The sequence below is a fragment of the Eumetopias jubatus genome, unplaced genomic scaffold (genome assembly GCF_037043125.1).
Source record: "Eumetopias jubatus isolate StellerSeaLion01/CBP00866 unplaced genomic scaffold, mEumJub1_p1.0 scaffold_13, whole genome shotgun sequence".
NCBI lineage: Eukaryota > Metazoa > Chordata > Mammalia > Carnivora > Otariidae > Eumetopias > Eumetopias jubatus.
In genome coordinates, this window is record NW_028274819.1 from 59,820,172 (window position 1) to 59,842,243 (window position 22,072).

At 50.7% G+C, this 22,072-nt stretch overlaps 1 protein-coding gene across 3 annotated transcripts in view; it reads right to left on the minus strand.

Moving 5' to 3' along the window:
- Nucleotides 1–22,072, minus strand: part of TENM4 (teneurin transmembrane protein 4) — a 368,675-nt gene that overhangs the window by 199,663 nt on the left and 146,940 nt on the right. For all 3 annotated transcript variants that reach the window (XM_088018017.1, XM_028116004.2, XM_088018018.1), the window contains 3 exons: nucleotides 19,079–19,334; nucleotides 9,160–9,258; nucleotides 7,738–7,973 (listed from right to left, as the gene is read on the minus strand). In XM_088018017.1, the coding sequence (XP_087874143.1) occupies nucleotides 7,738–7,973; nucleotides 9,160–9,258; nucleotides 19,079–19,334 (591 nt within the window). The remainder of the gene's footprint in view (nucleotides 1–7,737; nucleotides 7,974–9,159; nucleotides 9,259–19,078; nucleotides 19,335–22,072) is intronic.

A 22,072-nucleotide genomic window follows, 5' to 3' on the forward strand; every position in this document is an offset into this window, starting at 1 on the left:
GCTGGCTGGTCTCACTAGTGGGAGGAGATGGAGGGGGTGGTGGGTGGGAAGAGAGTGAGGTCTGCCGAGTTGGAAAATATTTTTTCATGCCAAGTGGGAACATGTTGAATGCCTTCATCATTTGGGCTAGTCTTTTGTTCACTTGTTTATTCCTATTTTATAGATGAGGAAAGTCATCTTGAGGAGGTCAAGTCCTCAAGACTCACGTGGTACAGCAAAGCAATGGCAGAAGGTCCATATGGACAAGGACCACTAGGTTGTGGAGTCTGGGCACCTACCCTGGCTCCTTCCACTCCAGAAAGACGCAGCCCCCGTTCCACACAGGCAACTGTCTTGTTGGAAAAGTCTTTTCCCACAGAGCCCAAGTCGGCCCTCCCGTCCTCTTCACCCTGACGGCCTGGTTCGGGCCTCGGCAGCGCCATGGAGCAAGTCAGCCCCCTCCTCTCCGTACGGTGGCACTTCAGACAATGGCAGACAACCATTTTGGGGGGTTGGAGGATTTGTCCGGGGTCTGTTATAAAGAGAACAATCTATATATATCTTGCTATTAGCAATTCCCACTGAGCAGCATGAAGGAATCAATCTTGGAGAGAAAAGCTTTACTGCAGGATCCTGTAACTCTATCACTTTTTCCTCTCCCTAAAAGATCAAGTTCAATCATCTCCATTTCCCATTCCTTCGGCTATAAAGCTAAATCTATGGCTTCTATCCAAAAGGCCTGATGGGAAGTTGAAGAGAAAGGAGAGAAAATGAACCCTATTGCTCAGTAATAACACCCAGGCCCAAAGTGCAACAGGCGTGTACTTATGAAGCCGATGGCACCTGGGATGCTGATAACGCATGCGCCGAACTAGAGGTGGGGAACTGAGGGATGGAGGGGTACAGTCACCCCGGCTTCTAGTTCTAATCTTTTCTCTGCTCATTTCGTGTTCCTTTCACCCGCACCTGAGTCCCCCAGACACACAACGCACATCTGTGCCACCATGCTTTTGCCTATGTTGTTCTGCCCAGAAGACCCTTGGTCAATTTTACCATCTTGCAGGAGGGTGGAGACCCGTGAGGGAGCCCGCACAGGTCTCCGCAAGTCACACTCAATGCTCCAGCCCGCCTCCCTCAACACCGCCCAGATCAGTTCTAGAACGGGACGACCCCGGCTCTTCCAGCCCAGAAACTGTCATATTCTAGGAAGCAGTCCTCGCTGATAGGTGCCTTACGAACGACCTCAACTCGACTTAGCAACGTTCTCACTAAAATTGCTACCACTTCAACCAGGGGCTCTGGTTTTGTTTTTGTTTTTTGTTTTTTTTCTCCAATCCAGGGTCAGCTGCTGGTGGAGGTGAAAATGCGACCTACTTAAAACAAAAACAAAAACCCCTCATCACTGTTGAGCATGTTGTAGTAGTGGTTATGCAGAAGCTGTGCAGCCCACGGCCGCGACTTCACCCTTCGTGACCCGATTCAGTTTCCGCCAGGCAGCCATCTATAGCCTGGGAGGGACTAGATGGGGTCATCAACTCCTACCACACCCTGCGCTGAGAGGACTGCGGTCCGAGGAAGGCCAGCAACAGTATCCCAAGGCCACCAGTGAGGGACCTGTCCTGTGTCGCGTGCCCTGTGTGTTTTCAACGTCAACTCATTCAGCCTGAGCCACGGCCTCATGAAGGAGGCGCTATTACTCCCCCAACTGTGCGGATGAGGAAGCCAAGACTCCAAGGGGTTACACAGCTGGCCAGGGGCGGAGCTTTCGGCTGAGTCCAGTCCTCTCCTCCGCTGAGAACAGCCCGCTGCCTTGGAGAAGTCGCGGTGAGCGGCGGCCCTCCCCTGCAGGGTGCGCAGGGACCTAGGAAGGAGGAGGTACCGTCCCAGGGTCATCTCAGGCCTCCATGTCAGTGGAAAGTGAGGCCCGCTCTTTGTGTGGTTAGCAAGCCCTTTTCGTCTCCTAGTCCAAAGGCCTACCCGGCAAGACAGGTGCGTGGAGAGTCCTCGAGGTACGAATCTACGGCTCTTCTGCGGCGATCGGTTTCTGCTTTTCATGCAGAAATCCAGAACGCCAGGGAGCCTGTCAGTTCTAGCTGCGTAGAAAACATCAACCTTTGTCCTAGTTAAAGAAATGACGTGAGGCACTTTTTGGTAATGATTCTTCATGCGGCTGCTTCCCTGGAACAGTGAGACATCCCTACAAATGTTTTCTGACAGGTTCCCCTGGTTGTTCTGTCAGCTGCCTGTGTGACGAACACAGACCGGGAAGCCTGCAGGCACCGCACCGAGACAAGGCCGGTCCGAGTTCTCAGTCAAGACCTACAAATCCTCTTCTACATCTGATGCTAATAGTATAAATAATACTATCAATTATAATAATAGTAGCATCTAATATGTATTGAGTGCTAACAGTGCTGGGCAGTAGCCTAGGTACTTAATGCAAATTATTTTTTGTTTGAGGATTTATTTATTTATTTGAGAGAGAGAGAGTGGGGGGGAAGGGGCAGAGGGAGAGGGACAGAAACTCAAGCTGACTCCATGCTCAGTGTGGAGGCCAACGTGGGGCTTGATCTCATGACCCTGAGATCAAACCTGGGCCAAAACCAAGAGTTGGAAGCTTAACCCACCGGGTCACCCAGGCGCCCCTCTGCAAATACTGGAATTTTGCAACAACCCTGTGAAGTAGCCACTATTATTACCCTCATTTTACAGATGGGCAAACTGAGGTTGACAGAGGTTAAACAAACTTGCGTAAAGTCACAAGGCATGTAAGCAGCAGAGCTGAGATTTGAAAGCAGGTGGCCTTATTTCAGAGCCCATGATTTCTCAACCATGCTGCTACAAATTCCTCCTGTGTAAAATAGGGTAATCATTCCAGCCACACCCACTATAGGAACCTGAGTGGAAACAGCTTCAGAGAAGTTATATAACTTGCCCAAGTTTATACTCTCAGCAAGTGATGGAGCTGAGCCTGAGTGGGATCTTCTGATTCTATATCATCTGTTCAAGCCCTGAAGCTACATCATAGTGGCTGAGAGCATGGTGTTTAAAATCCTAGGTCCTTTACTCGTTTTGTGACCCTGGCCAGCTGTTAACTTCTGTGAGTTTTAGTTTCCTCTTCTAGAAAATACAGAAAATAAAACCTACTTGATGGAATTGTCGTGCGTGTTTAGAGAGATGACATAATGGGCTTGGACCCATACCAGGCACCCAGCAAAAACTCAAAATACCAACTACTGCAAAGGGAAAGTTTAACTCGAAAGTGAATTCGAAAGAGAAAAAAATTTAAAAGCGTCAGCCCCAGAGCGTGAGTGCCTGGGGCTGGGGAGACCACAGTCCTGCCATTTACCAGGTGAGGGTGGTGACTTTACTCCAGCTCACTGGGTCTCAGCGTCCTCATCTGTAAACTGGGGAGACTAATCCATAGGATCCTTGGGAGATTTCAATGAGAAAACACAGGCAAAGTGCTGGGAACAGGAGGCGCCTATGGGCAGCGCACAATCAAAGCTAAGGGCTCTCATTATTAACGACAAAAGTGGCCCCTATTATCTTTATCACACTACACTACACTGCCTTTTGTGGTGAAAATGTTTTAAAAACAATTAACTGCTATAAAATAAAGCATTATTGCCGGGGCTGTGCAAGTTTCCTGGTTTGAACTTTTAACTAATCTTCCCCCCATATCACGCTCTCCCTATTTTGTTCTGCAAACAGATTTCTTGTCTTCAGAAAATAAATGGCAGAGTATTCGAATACTCGAAGGCCTTCACAGGGAGAACTGGCCAGTAAAGCCAGGCGCTCAGGGTCAATAGCTACTTCTCTGAACAGGTGTCCTTTGGAGACAAAAATACACATCTCATCTCTGGCGGGATGCCCCAGGATGCTTAAAGGTCGTCCCTACATTCCTCTCCCCTCCAAACTAGAGCAGCCAAGTAACACCCGCAGCGGGGAGGACAGCCCGGAGGCCTTGCCCCAGGCCCTGCAGCCCTTGTGGGTGGTTAAGTGCTGGCTGCGATTTCTCTATCTTCCTATGAAAGTAACTGCAGATGTCTCTGCAAATGAACAGAAACTTTCGAACTGAAAACCAAATGTCAAATGAATCTGTCAGGGTTCCCTCCAGATATGGCAGCCCTGAGCAGACAGCAGAAAAAGAACAATTCTTTCCTGCCCTGTTTTCACCTCCCCTGGTACTGGTGAGATGATACGATTCTTATCTGCAGCATGATAGGATGTAGAAAATAATTACAAATGAAAAGGTTATTCATAATTTTTAAATGAGTTAATTAGTAAACCCAGTCAGACTCACTCATTACAGTAATTAATAATTGATTATACTTGAAATTAAACACAATTTTTCATCAAAAATCTAATTAAATATCTGTGCTTGCGCCTGTTGATTAGATCAGTTGGTCTGCTGCAAAAGTCTCTGTTAAGGATATTTGTGCTCGGCTGAGACAATTAATTTGATTTTTAATAATTGATAGTTCCTTACGAGTTAGTCATCACAGCCTGTGATTATGGCCAAGCAACAAGACACTCATCCCTTGCCCCCAGCAGCTGGAGGAGACCACGCACCAAGGCTGCCACCCCAGCCCCTGAGGGAAGGTAGCGCTGGGCCTTGCACCTGCGATGCGTTCACCGGCATCGGCTTACTCCAGCCTCACACGCATCCCCCCGAAATAATGGGTCACGCCTGTTTTCTAGATCAGGAAATCAAAGCTCAGAAAGAGAAGCGAGCTGCCCAAGGTGGGAGAGCAGCCAGGTGGCAGAGCTGGGAATGGAATCCAAGGCGGTCAACGGCTCGGTGTGAGCTCCGAGGCTCCAGGGAACAAAGGGAACACCCAGGTCTTGCCGGTCTGACCTGGTCCTTGGATATGCAATCTATGGTCCAGTCCTAATGTTTCTGCAGAGGGAGGGTTTTATCAGAAAGATGTGTTTATTCTGGGCAAGGACACACTATTAGTAGACTGACCGCTTGTGACAGGAGACACAAATTCTCCTAAATCGACCTCCCTGCTCTCCACCTACATTGCCACTGTCTCAGCTGAGGCCCTCGGCTTCTCCTGACATGTTTATTGTGATAGGGCCTATCCTTCTTTCCTCTACACTTATCTTTCTAAAATAAACATCTGACTACATCCTGCCACTGCTTAAAACCTTCAATGGCTCCCTATTGCTCATCCAGGAAGGTCTATAACTTGGCCTCCAAGGTGATCTTCCCAATCTGACCAAACTCTCCTGCATTAGCTCCAATACCCTTCAAATGCTTCCAACACAGACAAGGGCCTTACGACCACACTGTCCTCGCTCAAGTCTGCAGCTTCCCTGGGTTTGAGAGCTGCTCCCTGCAGGTCTACTGCCAGTTAACTCGGACTGCATCATCGCCCTTCCCAGGGAGCCTCCCTTAGTGCTCTTGGCGTTGGGTATTCCCCAAATAGCCCCTAAGCTGCCTCAATTCACTGCTGACATAGCTGTCTCCTCTTGTAAGCTACGGACAGCTCAAGGGCAGGGACCATATCTTTAGCCCTGACATTTAGCACAGTGCCTGGCCCAAAGTAGGTACCCCATATGGTTTGCTGAAGGAAAAACAAAATTCACAAAATCATGGATTCAAACACTGTCAGTGTTGGAAGGAAAATTAAAGGTCAGCCAGTGAAAAATCCCAGTCAGTGCTTAAATCTTATCCTTGCTATGTGGTCATTGAGCTCTATTTGTACCCTTCCTATGACAGGGAGCTCACTACCTCACAGTATATCCTATCTAAATTTAGATTGCTGAAGACTGACCCCATATTCTTATTACATGGGAGAGGAAGAAGCCCATGGGATGTAAAACAGAAGAGAGCTTATGTAATCATACAAAGATGTATTCTTTCTTCCTGAACCAGGCTACGCAGTAGAAACCTAAGTCTTCACTGCAAGCTGATGTCTTTATGCAGCCAACGACTTGACTCTTGATGCACAGAGACACTGCTTGTTCCAAAGTCTGCTCATTTAGGAAACATAGTGTCAGTCAAAGACAAGAGCTGTGCTAGTGGTTAGCAGGGACACGGCACAGGTGCCAGGAAAAAACTTTCATGCTGGGTGATGGTACTGGGACGTTCAGGGCCCTCACCTATAACCCAGTTACCTCTCACTGGGGCCTAGGTGGCCTCTGGCCTCTCCCAGTTTGGCTATTCCTTTTACTCACTGACCCACAGTAGGGATGGCAAATGCCTGGTATGTCATCAATATTCCCCACGCTGGTGACCACAACAAACATTACTAATCAAACACAGAGACCCTTTCCCACTGAGCTTGAATATAGCCTCAGGATCCTTCTTAACACAGCTTTCTAGGCAGCAACAGCTAACCAATCACAAAGAAGAGAAGAAACGTATGCCAACTTGGCCCTGCAGCCATGAAATTCTCTACATCAATCTTCACAAGGGGAAAAGAGACCTGGCATATCAAAGAAGGCTTATTATAGCTCGAGACATGTAAGGAGACCTCCCTGTTTGAGGGACTATCGTCTTCCTGATTACTTATTTCTATAAAATTCAAGAATCTTGAATGCTCCTTCCATGCTCAGATCCCTCCTCCTGAACAAGTGGGGGCCCACGTTCCCTTCATCATTCCCAGTGACAGCGTGCACTAACTACATCACCACACTGCCCGTTTTCATTCGCAATGATTCTGCCTATGACAGAGTCCCTTGCCACAGTGGATGGCACTCTGTCTTCCTCTGGCCCGTGCCAGTTACTTGTTTCTGATTACTGGGTTTTTACTGGAGAAGTCCCTCTTGCTTACGGAATTATCTCAGAATTCCTCAGCATGGGTTCAAGGCCACCTCAAGCTGGCGCGACCTGCCTTAAACCTCAGAATGAGAGAATCTGAAGGCTGGAACAGATGGAGCGTTAAGCCAACCCCTTTGGACGTCTTTACTAACAGGCTGATTTACACAGAACCAGCAGTGGACTCTACACAACGCCTGCAGATCTCTTCAGAGACTGTCTTCCCTGGGAGCAGGCCGAAGACGGGCTGGAATGAAGCAGGAGACCGGGCTGTGTGGGAACCACATCAAAAGGGCACCCAGTTGATTGGCCTCCCATGGCAGCAAAGCAGGGGCCAGGAGGCATTTCCTCCATCACGGAGGTGGCCTGGGAGCAGGCAGGCAGGCCAGTCAGAGCTGCTGGGGGTCTCCAGGTGTCCTGCAGCCAGCGTTCACTGCTCACTGGGACCTGCTGCTCCTCAGCTGGGATTTCTCTGGGCTCCTAACCATGGCTCCTCTCTGCACCTTGGCGCCCACAGTCCCCTCAGACGGCCTCGCCAGACCCTCACCTTCAGACATGCCTTCTGGGCCAAGGTCAGCAGAGTCCAGTCCAACCCCAGGGGACCCCGAGTCCTTCCTGCTCCTCACTGCAGCTACATGGCACCAGCAGGAGAGGCCTGTCATTTCTGGTGACGCCCATCTCCGACACTCACGTCCTGGCTCACCAGCTCAAAGGCCAGTCGGTGGACGCTGTGCCTCACGCTAGGCATCTGACATGTGACAGAGCAGCTGCTAAGCTTCCTTCTGGGCATCGTGCAGAGAGGAGAAGAGGATCCCAGAGAGCTGGCCGTGACCGGCTCGGGGGTGGAGGCCAGCGCCCCAGGGCTGCATGGCTCATCCTGCGCAACGGTCGTGCCAGCCAGATGCCTGCAGCGTGTGCAGGTGTGTTGGTTGCTGCCCCCTGGGCGAAGGGGAATAAAGGGAAGCCGGGCCGAGGGAGGTGCTTACCCACGAAGTACGCCAGCAGGATGACCAGCGTGGCGGAGAGCACAAGGGCGCTCAGGGCCGCACACTTCCAGTTACAATACTTGGAGGGCTTCTTGAGGCTGAAGGCCGGCCGGGCGAAGGTGCTGCGGGGCAGGGGCCGGGGCGGGGGGGAGTACACCGTGCTGGACGTCAGAGGGTACCCTGGCGACGTGGTGCAGAAGAGTGGCGAGGTGCCTCCTGGCTTGAAGAGGAAGTGCCTGTGGATGGAGAGAAGCCCGAGGGCATCAGGGTCCGTGGGCTCGCTGGGACCCAGAGCCACCTGGAGGACAGAGGCGGCAGTAGGAGCATGCAGAGGAGCCTGGAGACAGTCGCCACGGAGAAGACGGGGCAGACGGAGAGGAGCAGAATCACGTACCGGACCACACAACAGGGCACACGAACACACGCTTCCACGGAACACGGATGGGACAGCCCTACCCACGGGGAACTCCCCGACCCCCCGGCCCGGACCAGGGCTGGAGGTGTTTCCAACCCCACAGAAGGCTGGCTGTGGAGATCCCTTTCCTGGGAAGGGATGGGGCTGAGATGCTGTTTCTTGGGTATTATACGAGCTGTTCTCTAAAATTATCGGTACTAACTTGGAAAAAGTATCTAAAATCATGTTCCGTGCCTTGGAGATAATGGAACCTAAATTTTTCTTCTCCCTCCCATACCTACTTTGCCAGTGTGCCGCGGTGGAGGCATGAAATACCATTCTTTTCGAAGGGTGTTTAGGGGGTGGGAACCAAGAAACCACCATTAAGTTCTGTCATGGTTGAGTCCCCTAGTGGCTCTCATACAACCAATGGCGGCAAATGCTTTCAGAAGCCAGACGCTACCTTCCAAACCCCTGGGAAAAGCTGCGTGGGACGAGAGGTGGGCAAATACATCCTACAGCCTAGCTACAGTCTTTAGGGCAGCGTGGCAGGGTCAAAGCGCATGGTTGTGGCCAAACCAGGTGTCAGGAAATCCTCCACAGCTTGCCTTTAACCATGGCCATGGGAGAATTGGTACACAGCCTGGGAAATGGGGTGCACTGGTTGCACTGCATCCCCTGAAATCTTAGAGCAATCTTGCACCCAGAACAGATACTCAGGGCTACAAGACGTACGACATAGGGCCTGTGCTGCATAAAAACTGCTACGAGATGGCTTTCAGAATGGCAGAGGCAGCCGATGAGATGCTGGGAGCTGCATATTAACAAAGCTGCTGTTAATATGCTGAAGCAAGGGGATTCTAAGGATAAACTCTTGCAAGCTGAACATGGACTTCGGGAGGGGCATGCACCATGACATCATCACCTCCCGCAGGAGATCCCAGGGAAAGTTCTCAGGGTCTGCATGCAGGTGCAGGAGCCAGAGGGAGAGCAAACACAGAGAGGAGGACCATGGGGATGTCACCTACCCGTCACTGTAAGCCCCATCATGGCGGGAGGCGCTGAGAATGTCCATCTCAATGAGGTTGTCCTGCAATGTCCCTAGGAATGGCTGCTTGCCTAGGTTTCTACGCACACATGGAGACATGAATGAAGCAATGAGTCATGCATCGATGAAGGGGGATAGTAGAGAAACACACAAAGTAGCTGTCTGGCGCAGCTGTGCGTGAGACCAGCGGGGACACGGCTGCCAGGCGATGGGTCTTGGCGCAAGCCACATGTGCAAGGGGTCTGCCTGGCGCAGAGCATCCAGAGGGGGCATTCCCTATACGAACCTGAATGTCTGATGGTTGTGGCCACCCAATCACAGCGTCCCCTGATCAAGACTGATGATGTCTCAGGCACTGAGCTAGGCATGTTACATCTATTCATTTCAAATCTTCAAAATAGGCTAGGAAGGCATGCCCTCATTTTACAGACGAGGAAACTGACATGTGGAGAGGTGACAGGATTTGCCAAGGTTACCAGCTAGTGAGGCTGAATGCAGGAATCTGAACTCAGGTTTATCTGTTTCCAAAGGCTGTGCTTTCTCTACTTGAGACGGTGTACATCTGTTTAAACAACAGCTGAAGATACTTTGTGAGTCCAAAGGGAAAAAAAAAGACAAGCATTTGGGGCCGTTTTCTTCTCAAGCAGTGGTTCTCAAGTTCGAGTAGGCATCAGAATCATCTGGAGAACTGTGCTTTGCGGAGGCCCACCCCCAAAGAGTTGGAGTCAGGAGGTGGTGTGGGGCCTGGGGATCTGCGTTTCTCACAAGCCCCCAGGTTGATGCTGATGACATTTAGAGGGCCAAGTTGCTTCCGCAGAGCAGGGACCTCAGTGATGACTGAGCGGTGAGGCTGGCACCCCTCAGAAGACAGAGGAGGGGGTTTCGCCCCCCCCCCCCAAGTACACCAAGGGCAGTGCAGCATTTTGTGACATTACTATTTCTAATGCAGAATGAGGAGAGACGCACTTGCCCTTTCTGGCCTCAGCCATGCCTGCTAAGTGGTATCGTTCACACTTGGGTGTGCTGGATCCCGTTTTCTGGTATTTTCAAGGACTGCTGCCCCCTCCCTTGAAAACTGTGTAGGGCATTGTGTTAAGCAAGCCGGTGGTGGCTTCAGCCTGCTGTGTTCACCTCAAGGAAGGGCTAACTGCAGAGAGCTAACTTTTGAGTCCGGCCCTGCGAGGGACCTTCCTGCCCACTTTGACCAGGTCTTGAGAACCAGAGAACCCAAATTCAAGTCCCATTCCTGCCTCTTTCTTGCTGTGTGACTTTGTGTAAAAACTGCAACCTCTTCCGATTTTACACTTCCTTCATCTGTAAAATGGGGATGATGATACTAAGTTCACAAAGTGGATGTAGGGCCCACAAAGTAATGCTGGAAGAATTTATTTTTTTAATTTTTTGCTGGAAGAATTTATAAGGGCTAAACAAAAATTACTAATGCTAATTGATGTATATTAGCAGTAATTTATGTAGCATGAGTACTAATACTAAGAAATATTATGGAAGTACTACTGCTAACCTACCCTATGTCCACCGTATCTTATTCATTGTTCTAGAACACTGTATTATCTAATTACTCCCCAAAACAATCTTACAAAGTCAGTGCTATCATCTTTGCTTTGGAGGTCGGCAAAGCAAAGGCTCAGAGAAGTAACTTTTCGAAGGTCCTATCACAGAGTAAGCAAGTGGTGGAGGTGGAATAGAACCTAGGTCTGTCTGACCCCAGAGCTCAGGCCCCTGGGCCTCATAACCCTGTGTCACTGCTCAGCCTGTGGGTTTGTCCCCCAGCCAGCCTTATAGACGGAAATGTGGAAGGGCTGTAAATACTTTCCCAATGTGTCATTTCATGAGTGTCCTGGGGGACAGTGAGAGCACACGGCAACACTGTTTAGCAGCCGGAACCACCGAGTCCTGCTGTGGTCGTGGGGACTTCCCCTTCCAGAGAGTTCTGAGCTGCCTGGTGCCCAGGCTGTTCTGGTGGTGTTCATGGTCCCAGGGCCTCGCACAGTGTCTGAGGGGAACTGCAGGGGTGTGGAAGCCCTTCACAGTGGCCTCATTTCTGCCCTTGCCATTGGGCAGGTGAGTCTGTCTGAGCATTCATAACCTGGGATGATCTCTTCTTACGGAAGCTACAATATAATTTGGATTGTGCTACTTCTCTGCTCACAACCTTCCAATGGTTCCATGAGAATAAAACCATGATCTTTACCTGGGCATACGAGATCTGGCCCCCTGCTACCTCTCCAACCTCATTTTCTGTGCTATATATACACTGGTCTCCGGGCTGTTACTCCAAACAGCTAAAGCCTTTGTTGTCATTTGCTTGAACTGCCTTCCCCCAAATATCTGCATGGGCCATTCCTTCCCTTCTCATGGCTAACTGTAATAGCTCCCACCCTGCTCTTCCTCAGTTACCCCTGGCCCCTTGCACTGCTTTAGTTTTCCACATAGGCCTAGATACACACACACACACACACACGTTTTTTCTCTATTTCAATTTCGGTCCCGTAAGGGTAGAACTCTTATCTGCCTTGTTCTCTGCCCATGTGTCCAGAGTCTAGAAGAGTACCTGGTACACAGTAGGAGGCACTCAATAAATATTTGCTGAATACTGTGAATGATGGCTATATAAAGGGAAGCATATCACAGACATACAGTTGGTGTTTAATTGAGGCGAGCACAGGTGTTTTATTATTATTTCCCCCATTTCCTGTAGTTCAGGAGGGAATTTCCAGTCTTTCCACAGTCCATACAGCCCAACCTGAGCAGGTCCTTACCACCCCTGCCCAGAGGGCCCAGCGGCAATGGGAGCTTGTCCCCGGGCCCCAAAGCTGGCTGCACGGCACGTTCCCAAGTACGCTTGGGAATCTGGCCTGCATCGCTAGGCTAGGACTGTGCACTCAGTCACAGGTGAACCTTAAAACCCAGCAGAAACAAATAAACATATTCAGAGAAAAAAACACATGAAGGGTTGAAATCGAAATGTTAATAGTGGAATTTTCCAATGTCTGGATCAAGAGTGGTTTTTATTTTTACTTCGATGATTTAAAGAGAGACAGCAGGCCATTCTCTCCTAAAAGGACACACCTATTAGGACAAGGGAAGAGGCAGTGCACTACGACAGAGGGTTTCTGGAGCGACGGACTGCATGAAACCCCCCTGAAAGAGCTCCCACCCTCATGCCAGTTTGGGCATCTGGGGGGACACTAGCACTCGCTGAAAATGCTGCTAGTTCAGAACGCTACCACTGCCTTCAAATATCCCGTTCTGTACTTTTGAAACTCAGTTCTGAGCCAGTTAGGCCCCAGGTGATTGCTGAGGAAACTGAGGCCCAGAGAGACAGGTGTCCTGCTCCCATACACACAGCAAGTCAGTGGCAGAGCTGAAACTAGAACCCAGGTGTCTGGACTCCCAGTTCAATGGTACCCCCTCAATTTCCTGTCCATTGCCTGCTCCCAACTCTGAGGTTCCAGTTCTTCTGAAAGACAAAAGCTGCAAGGATTTCCTAATGGGGACCCTTGCTGCTGAAGCCTCCGTAGGTCACAGTCGTGCACGGTCTCTGGCTCACTGCGGCTGGGAACTCGGGGATGGACGCTGGAGTCTCGTGACCCTCACACCGATGGGTGTTGTTATCTCATTTTCAGATATAGAAACTCAGGCCCAGACAGGCTGAGTGACTGCCCAAGATCATACAGCAACCAAAGGGTAGAGGTGGGACTCAAAAGCACATCTCTCCGACCTCACTGCCCCCTGCTGCCTCTTGGGAAAGAGGGGCACAGTCCCTGGAGGGGGGCACAGCTAAGCACAATGCTGCTCCTACAGCTCTTCTTAGCATGGGGAGGGGACCAGCTCCCCTCTAAGCCTCAGGGGAGGCCACGGGCAAGGCCCCCGAGCTGCCTGAAGCAGGGGTTTCCAGTTCCAGCCCGGGGCAGGCAGAGCTCGCCTTCCAAGGACAGAACAAGTAGCTTTTGGGAAGGAAGTGGCTGGAAAGTAGCAGTGCCCAGTCCTTCAGCCTGTCCCGCTCAGCAGCCCATCTTCTCACCATGAGCCTGCTGTCCTGGCCCGTGCTTCACCCTCAGAGCCCTGGGACAGCCACGCAGTAGAACAGGCCAGGCATTGCGCCCCCATTCTGTAGCCGACAGCCCCAAGGTGTGCAAGGTGTCAGAGATTTGGCCAAGACCACAAAAAGATTTAGTTCTAGGGCTAGCATTTTAACAAATGAATGAACAAAGAAACAAAAAAAAATGAACTGGGTCTTCCAGGTCATAGTGATCTTTCTAAAAGGTCAATCCCATAATGTTAACTACTGGCCCCTCCTTCTGCCCTCCTCGGGCCCCATGCTCACAGGGAGAAAGAAGTACAACCTTGTCTTCCTATAACTCCAGGCCCTCCATTTCTGACCCTCACTTACATGCATCTCCATGAAGCCCCCTGCCCCCCAACATCCCCCAACTCTGAGCCATCTCTCCAAGACACTGAGCTCTCTCTGTGCCTTGCACAGCTGCCCCTCATCCCAGGTTTCCTTTCTCCCCTGCAAACTCCTACCAACGCCTGTCTGAATAATCAGGAAGGTGGCACTGGAGAATGGCCAGGTGCATGGGCTCCGGAACCAGCTGGCCTGGGTGGGACACTTACTGGCTGTGCTTCCTGAGGCAAGTTACCTCACTTTCCTGTCTTCAGACTCTTCATCTCCAAAGTGGGGATGATGATAATCTCCCTACCTGTGCAGAACAGTTACCACAGCCATCTTGACTGTTATCCTTTGAAGGGCCTGCTTATAAAGTTGGCCCTGGGCTGGTATCTGGGAACAGAGGTTTTCAGAAGCATTCTAACCATTAATTGATGAGTAGCTGACTCAGGGTCTAAACTGTGTGTACAAACAATATGGTTTATGCTGAACATCGGCTTTCCTTCTGTGAGTTTGGAATTTGGGCCTTTGCCAGGTAGGAGGTGCCTGTGTGACCAGCCCCTAGTAGAAACCCTGGGTGCTCAGTCTCTGACGAGCTTCCCTCTATGGAGCCCCAGTAAGGGCCCCACGAGTGCTTGGTATGATTGTTCCTTGATGGTCCCATGCAGAGGGAACCACACCCTCCTCTCTGCTCAGAGTACCCCCCCCTCACCGTATTATCCAGAGTGCCATCTTTACTCATTCATTTATGGGTCTGTCTTCCTTACAAGGCCATGAGCTTCTTATGGGACTGTGGTTGTGTTTTCTGCAGGCCTATGACTGAATCACCAGACGACAGGGACGACTGTCCGTACCAATTTCCTGCAATGCTCAGGAGTTGGCCTGGCCAACTAGAAAGTGCTGTGTGCTATTCTGGGAACTATACCAAGCCTGGGTTGGTGACCACCAGGATGGCCTCCCATCCCTGAGGGGTGGGCAGGGCTATTCCCCAAATTGAGCATGACCACAAAAATGGGCCTCAGGCTCCCAAACCAGGCCTGGGATCAGATGAGCTAGAGTAGGGGTCTGGCAGCCTTGCGCACTTACTTCCCCTTCATCTGACAGGAGCCTAACAGGTTATTAATCAGACAATCCCTATGAAATCAATTAAGCATTTGATGCTGCAGAGCGTGAAGAAGCGGACCAGGGTTTAGTGGACCCTGAACACATGGATTCCACCAAGATGGACCACAGATGCACCTGCAGGCCTCAAGGCAACATGTGACCCCTGCTCTAGGAAGCACAGGGAGGCCCGGTCTTCCCCCTGCGGACTACATTATCTCTGGAGAGGGCCAGAGGCAGTGGGTGAAGTAGGTCCTCCCTCTCGCTTGTCCTCCGTGCCCTTCTTTCCTTCCAACATGAAATCTTAACCCCTCCTGGTTACTATGCCAGCTATTTACTTTTGACTCTCCACACAGACTCAGTCTGACAATTAGAGAAGGGCCTGTGATAGTTTCTCTGGCATCAGGGGGCTCCCCATCCTCGTGGGGCTTGGTAATAGCTGTTGACAACAAACCACCTCAACTAGGCCCTGCTCTCTTGGGCTTCTAGGCCTTCGATGAGGCTGTGCAGCCCTCATGTCCTTCCTTCTTCCCAGCTCCCCCTGGGGACTCCTACTTGCTGTCAGTCCCACAGCACCAGGCCCACTGGGAAGTCTTCCCTTTGGCCCACTCAAGTTACGCATAGCTTTTTATTCATTTGTTCTGTCATTCATTCATTTAGCCTGCCTTAGTAGTTTTCCAGCACCCACCATGTGGCAAGCCATGTTGCCTGCCGAAAATCCAGAGGCATTAAAACTGATTCACTGTGTGTACCTCTATCACAGCATTTGTCCCACTGCAAGAGTCTGTGCTCTTAAACATACTGCCTGCTGGGCACACAGTAGGGACTCAGTGAGTATTTACTGAAGGACAAGCACTACATGGTAAGCAGGTGAGCATGTACTGTGTGCCAAGACATTTTCAGACAGTATCGTATATAATTGCTACAAGAGTCTCAGGAGGCACTACGGTGGGTTGGAAGTGGCTGAAAATCCTTGGGCACCTCTCCCTTTGAGAAGCGGGGTCTCTTGTCCCTCTCCTGGAAGCTAGCTGGCCTAGGTCTGCTTTGGCCAACAGAACAATGGCAGAAGTGATGCTATACCATTCCAGGCCAAGCCTTTAAGAGGATCACTGGCTTCTGTCGCAGTGCCATGGAGCTCCAAGCCACAGAGTGTGAAGTCCACTCCCCACTGGGAAGACTGGGTGGAGAAGCCCCGAGACCACAGTAGAGGGTGAGGGGCCACTGAGCCCAGCTACCCAGCCGTCTTCTGCAAGACTTCGGCATGCGAGTAAGGCCACCCTGGCTCTTTCAGACTGCCCAGCTAACAGCTAACGCCACTGACTGACCCCCACTGACACCACAGGGAGACTGGCCCAGCTAGCTCTTCCTGAGCTCCTGCCTCACGCTGCGAAGTATAATCAACTGGTTGTTTTTTTAAGTCACCAAGTTTGACAGGCATTTGTTATGCAGCAATAGATAATTAGAACAGGAAGTTACTAATATTTTCTCCCTTTTAGAGATGAAGAAATGTAAGGTCTAGGTCCACAGCTAGTGAGCAATGGGGTGGGGACTGGAGTGCAGGATGTGTCTGACCCTAAAACCTGTGATATGAACAAGTAGCTTCAGCGAAAGGACCATCATTTATGTTCTCAGAACATCAGGGCCAAACTTCCTTCTCCAAAGTAGAGAAAAGGTACAACCTATTTCCTCTCAACTCCCCTGGTGAGTAGGAGCCCAGTAAGTATTTTTTCGTGACTTTTTTTCTTCAAAGAGTTGATATGGGAAGCAGATATGTATGAAAAAAATGGGAAATCATTTTTATAGTATGTCTTTCCATGCCAGGCACTGTGCTTTATGTTTCTTACATGATATTTCATTCACTTCCTCCCAGTCTGAGAGGCATGAATTCTTATCCCACATTACACGGGGAAATCAAGGTTCAGGGCTATAAATGAACTTGCCGGGCCAGTAAGTGCTAAAGCCAAGACAAGAATCCAGGTGCCCTGACTCTAAAGTCTGCTGTCTTCCTTACCTCACCATGCTGGTCAAAATTACCTGTGGTTCCATCCGCCAGATGTGACGCTGATCTCTCTTAAATCTTGTTGCTCTTGTGCCACCAACCAGTAAAGGTCAGTATTAAGGTCCAGTACTCTGTGTTATCCATTGTATCAAGCACCTCTCCCAGTTTTAAGCCATCTTCAGATGCACAGAACTCTGGGGTCAGAGAAGGCCCATCTCCAACATTTCATCTGGGTTTTTAAGAAGAGGTAGGACTTTGGGAGACCCAGAAGTGAGGAGGGCAGCTCTGGCAGAGCGCTGTACAAGAGCACGTGCAAAGGCACAGGGGCACGAAAGGGATGGGCGTCTGGGGGAAGACTGATCCACACAGATGTATACTCCTATACACATACACATACTGAATATTCAATACGTATATAATTATATCTGTACGGACTTATATAAAATAGTACAGATGAGCAGATACACCCCAGCATGTTAACAATGGTTACCATTTGGTGGTAGACATACGTGATTTTTTCTTTGTTCCTAAGTGTTTTGTAGAACATTTATTACTTGAGTGATAAAGCATAAAAGAAAACAAAGTTCCCTGTGGTCTGTGCATGGGTGTGGGAGGACAGAAGGTCAGAAAGGCAGGTGTCAGCTGGGTCCACCTCAGCATCTCATACTAGCCATCAGGAAAACGTGCCTGCTGCTCGGCCTCTATCTTCCTCTCCCTTGAAAAACCCGGAGAACCACCTACTTTGCTCCTAAGTGAGAAAAATGAACATCCAAGCAGAGGGAGTGGCTACTGGGTCCCATGCAGAGAATCAGACCCATCGATTATTCGCTGGCTTCTCTCAGCCATGTGCAGTCATTCAATAAGCACCCTGGAAATAACGGAGATCTGATTAAGCTACCCTGGGTGGGATGACACACAATTATGCAACTCCCTCACTGAGGAGAGAGAAGGAGGCACAGAAGGACAACTCACACCTGATTGTAAAGGACGTCAACAGAATAATATTAATTAAGAGACTAGGAGTGAGGCGAGCTGGACTGTATCTCTGAGAAATTCGCTTCTGGAAAAACTGATTCCACAGGAGTAAAATGTAAGATGGCACAAAAGGATGTCGATTTTCTTTCACTGGATCCCACCCGCTCGATGTGCAACTATCACAGCGATGTGCCAGATAGAGTCAGATGGGTGCGCTTTCCACGTATAGATTAGTTTCACGTCTTTAAATGTGGGATGGCTTCTGTCCTCTCCACAGATCCAGAAGAGAAGTTTGAGAAAATAAAATCTAGGTTTCCCCGCTACTTTGAGAGACAGGGTAGAAGGTGAGGAGTTTCTAATCGTGCTGCCTGGGGCACTTCAGCTTTAGAGAAGGGAGGGAAAGACTATGTCCCCCGAAGTCAACAGTGCTTCTCTCAGAGTGGTGGGATTACGGGTGAATCTAGTTTTCGTCTTTATATCTTTCTGCATTTTCTCCAGGGAGCTTGTATGCCTTTATGATGATTTAAAAAAGAAAACAACTCATTTCCATTTTGGGAAAACAGTGGCTCACCAGAGGGAAGAAGGACAGCTATGGAACTGACCCTGACCGAAACCCCTAAAGGAAGCACTCTGTGAGGCTGGAAGAAGGCAGAGGAGGAGGGGGCCAGGCCAGGGGAGACCTGGAGAAGGTGGTGGTGGTGTAGGAAATAGCACTGCCCACGAGTCTCACAACCGGGGTTCACACTGTAGCCACACATCCAGTGTCCACGTGACCTGCGCTAGTCACGGACCCTCTCTGCGAAACTCCCAAATGGGGTCACAACTCACAATACCGCCTTCTTCGTGAAGCTGTGAGAATGACATCATATCTCAAGTATGAAAGCTCTTGTAACTAAAAGTTAGTTGATGATGTATCAGTGTTAGGGATTATAGGGTTTGGGGTATAAAGGAGATAAGTGGAGATAAGTCCCTGGGTGGTGAGGGGAGAGGAGTGGAGAGGAGAGGAGAGGGAGCAGATCCCAGTAGGGAAAGGCAGAGGTGTGGGCCGCCATCAAACGCTGACCAAGGGCCTGCTCTCTGCCACCTTTACACACTCAGCTCTCATCCACGATTATAGCAGCCCCTCCAGCCAGCAGCATCCCCACTGCACAGACCAGGAAAGGGCACAGAGGGCTCATACCTTCGTCCGCAGCAGGCGAGCCCCGGACTTCGGGGCTGTTGGATTCGCAAGCGCCGGCTCTTCCTGCCCCGCGCCCCTCCCGCCACCACCCTTCTCCCCTTCTCCCGGCCAGCCGAGAGCCACCTCTCCGAGCACTGCCCCGACCCCAGCCTCCCAGACCAGGGAGGTGGGGGACCCCCGGAAGGGCCCCGCCGCCCCTGCGGCTCAGCCCCGCCCGCCCCCCAGCCCCGCACCTGGTCTCCAGGGGGATGTTGCTGTTGAGCAGCCAGTTGTCCTGGGCGTGGGCCGGCTCCGGGGCGCCGCCGGCGGGGGGCTCTCCCGAGAGCGAGGGGTCCGTGGGGGCCGGGCTGGGGTTGCTCCTCGGAGTGAAGTTGCCCCGGTTCAGGGAGTTGATGGAGGCCGCGTGGTGCTGGTTGGGGGTGTGGGCGTGCGAGAGCGGCGGCGGCGGCGTCCGGAGCCGCGGGTGGTTCTGCAGGCCGCCTGGGTGATCTAGGGCACAAACACGTGCGGTCAGCGGGGCCCCGAGCCACCGCCATGGCCACGGCCACAGCGAGTGTGGCCGGGCCCCAGGGCCACGCGGGAGCAGCCGGGCGGCAAAGGGCGCGGCGGGTCGTGCGTGTCCATGCGGTCGGGAGATGGCGGGCTACTCGACAGATACTTATTGAGCTCCTACTATTTTCAGTGCTAGGGACACATCAACGAACAAAGCGGACAAAATCCCTGTCCTCGTGAAACTTAAACTCGAAAAGAGAGACACAATAAACAAGATAAAACAAAAAACAACAAGCTTCTGACGTCACCCACTTTGCCCTGTTTCTTTGATATTTTGGGGAGGGCATTTTTCAAAGTGTGGTCCCGGACCAGCAGCTTCAACACCCCTTGGGAATTTGTAAGAAGTGAAAATTCTCGGGCCCTGCCCCAGTCTTACTGAATCATGAACACTTGATCTCATTTCACAAACTCTGGGTGATTCCAATGGATGCTAAAAGTTGAGAAATCCTAACTATCTATAATGGTACACAGTAAATGAAACAAACAAGGTAAGTAAAATACACAGTTTACAGAGGTGCTGATAAATCAGAGAACACATAAAGCCAGGAAGGGGCCAATGGTCTGGGTGTGTGGGGTCAACGGTGAAATTTTAGGCTAAGTGGTCAGTGATAGCCTGGGTAGGGGGTAGGAGGTGAACTTTGAGTAAAGGGAGTGAGCCCAATTAAAAACCACCTGGGGGTTATTAAAAACTACCATTAACATTTATTGAGCACTTCCTACATGCCCGGCACCATTCTGAGCCCTCTACATGTTTAAATCCAGCTGATCCTCATGACCCACTGCAGAGCAGGTGCTGTTTTTCGCCCCACTTTACAGACAAGGGAATTGCGATAAATCTTTTATTTACTCCCTTTAGCTACTTGGAACAATAGCTATTATCTCAGATTTATAGATGAAAAACCGATTTTAGGATAAGGCCCACACAGGGTCCAGTAAGCCCTTCAGAATGTGACCCACGCCTGTCTTTCCAGCCCTGCCTCTCATCTTCCTCCCTCTCCTCTCCGCTCCTGCTACAACTTTCCCCCAAAGGCCAAGAGGTCTGCTGTAGCGACATAGGGGCTGAAACCTCATTTCTAATGAGGACGGTCCCCAGGAATGTGAATAGTGCCTTCTGAAGATGTGCCATGCTGTGCCAGCAAGGGTGCCCCTTAATGCGAGGGGAGAGAAGAGCGCACAGGCAGCCAAAACAGGCAGATAGCAGACAGCCTTGGACCAGGGAGAAGGTGAGAATAGCAGGGCCATTTGTTTATGTCCTCAGGCAGCACTTTAATGGAGACATTTGGAGCCTGGGACAGAAGCCAGCAGCAGAAGCAGCCTCCTGGGCTGGCTGAGTGTCTCTCCTACCCTTGGACTTTCAGGCTGCTGGCTGCAGGCCAGGGCACCGAAGCAGTGAGAGGGACCCGACCACTATTGTCCAGTGATTATCAGGAGGCCAGCAGAGAAGGTGACCTAGCCCTTGCTCCACGCCCCCCCCCCCCCCCGCCCCCGGAGTCAACCTCTTCGTGGCGTGTTTACCTAACTGACACTGATAGGTGCTGCTGCGAGCATCTTCTATGGGTACTTTTACAGCCTTAACTGTGCGAATGCTCACAACAACCCCCAGAGGGCAGTAGTATCATCAGTCCCACTTTAGAGACAAGGAAGCTGAGGTTTGCAGAACTACGAAGCAGTCCTTATTAATCCAAAGCCTGAATTCTGTCTACCAAATCATGATGCCTTTGCATCAAACAGACACCAGCTCAACCGTCTCAGTCCATGGCCGAAGGCAGGAAAACCCCCCTCAGTATAGACGGCAAGCATCTGAGGTCTGGGTCAGGACAGGCTGGCCTGCAAACCTACAGACCTCTGCTTTGTGACTAAGTGGGGATGCCAGGCTCTGGTAAATCTTTAGAACCACTGCCGAGAATCCTGAAATAATGAGATTTTAAAGTCTAAAACCACTGGTCATAGATCTAAAAAACTAACTTCTAAAAGGAAATTCTCCTATGAGGATAAGGAATGTCCTGGTCTGAATCCTATTTTTTTAAAGCTCAGCTCAACTGATAACTCCTCCAGAAAGCCTTCCTTGATCTACCCTCCCCAAAGTTCTTTTTACCTTCACTGAATGCTAACAGCAGGTAACCTGGACCACTCATCTTTTCCTTCTCCTTACAGTTGGCATACTTATTTCCCCATCTTGCCTCCTCTGGTAGGTATAAAAATCCCTATTCCCTCCGTGCTGGTGATCACAGGTCCTATAACTGACTAGGTGCTCAATATAGGTTTATTGAGTAAACGGCCCTTGTGAATGGCTTGGGCAGTCTATCCAAGAGAACAAACCTAGTGTGGAGGACATTTGTGTGCAAAAAGTCACAGCAGATCTCCCTGGGCTCTCTAGAGCACGGGCCTATACAGCCCTTTACTGACTCACCTGGATGCTTCAGGTGGGTCCTTTGTCCCCCTTCCCTACCCCTTCCATGCTGAGAACGCTAGGAAAGGGGACTTTGAGGTTTTCCAGGTTCCCATGGGCAAAGCTCCGTGTTTTGGGACACACGACCCCCCCCAAAAAAAACACATGACCTTCCTAAGGAGCAATTGTCTCCTCTGGTCTGACTGGAGTCTCCTCTCTGCCCCTAAGGCCAAGAGGGAAGATAGAGGGCACAGACACAGAGGGTCCTTCTTTTCTCCCCTTCCCC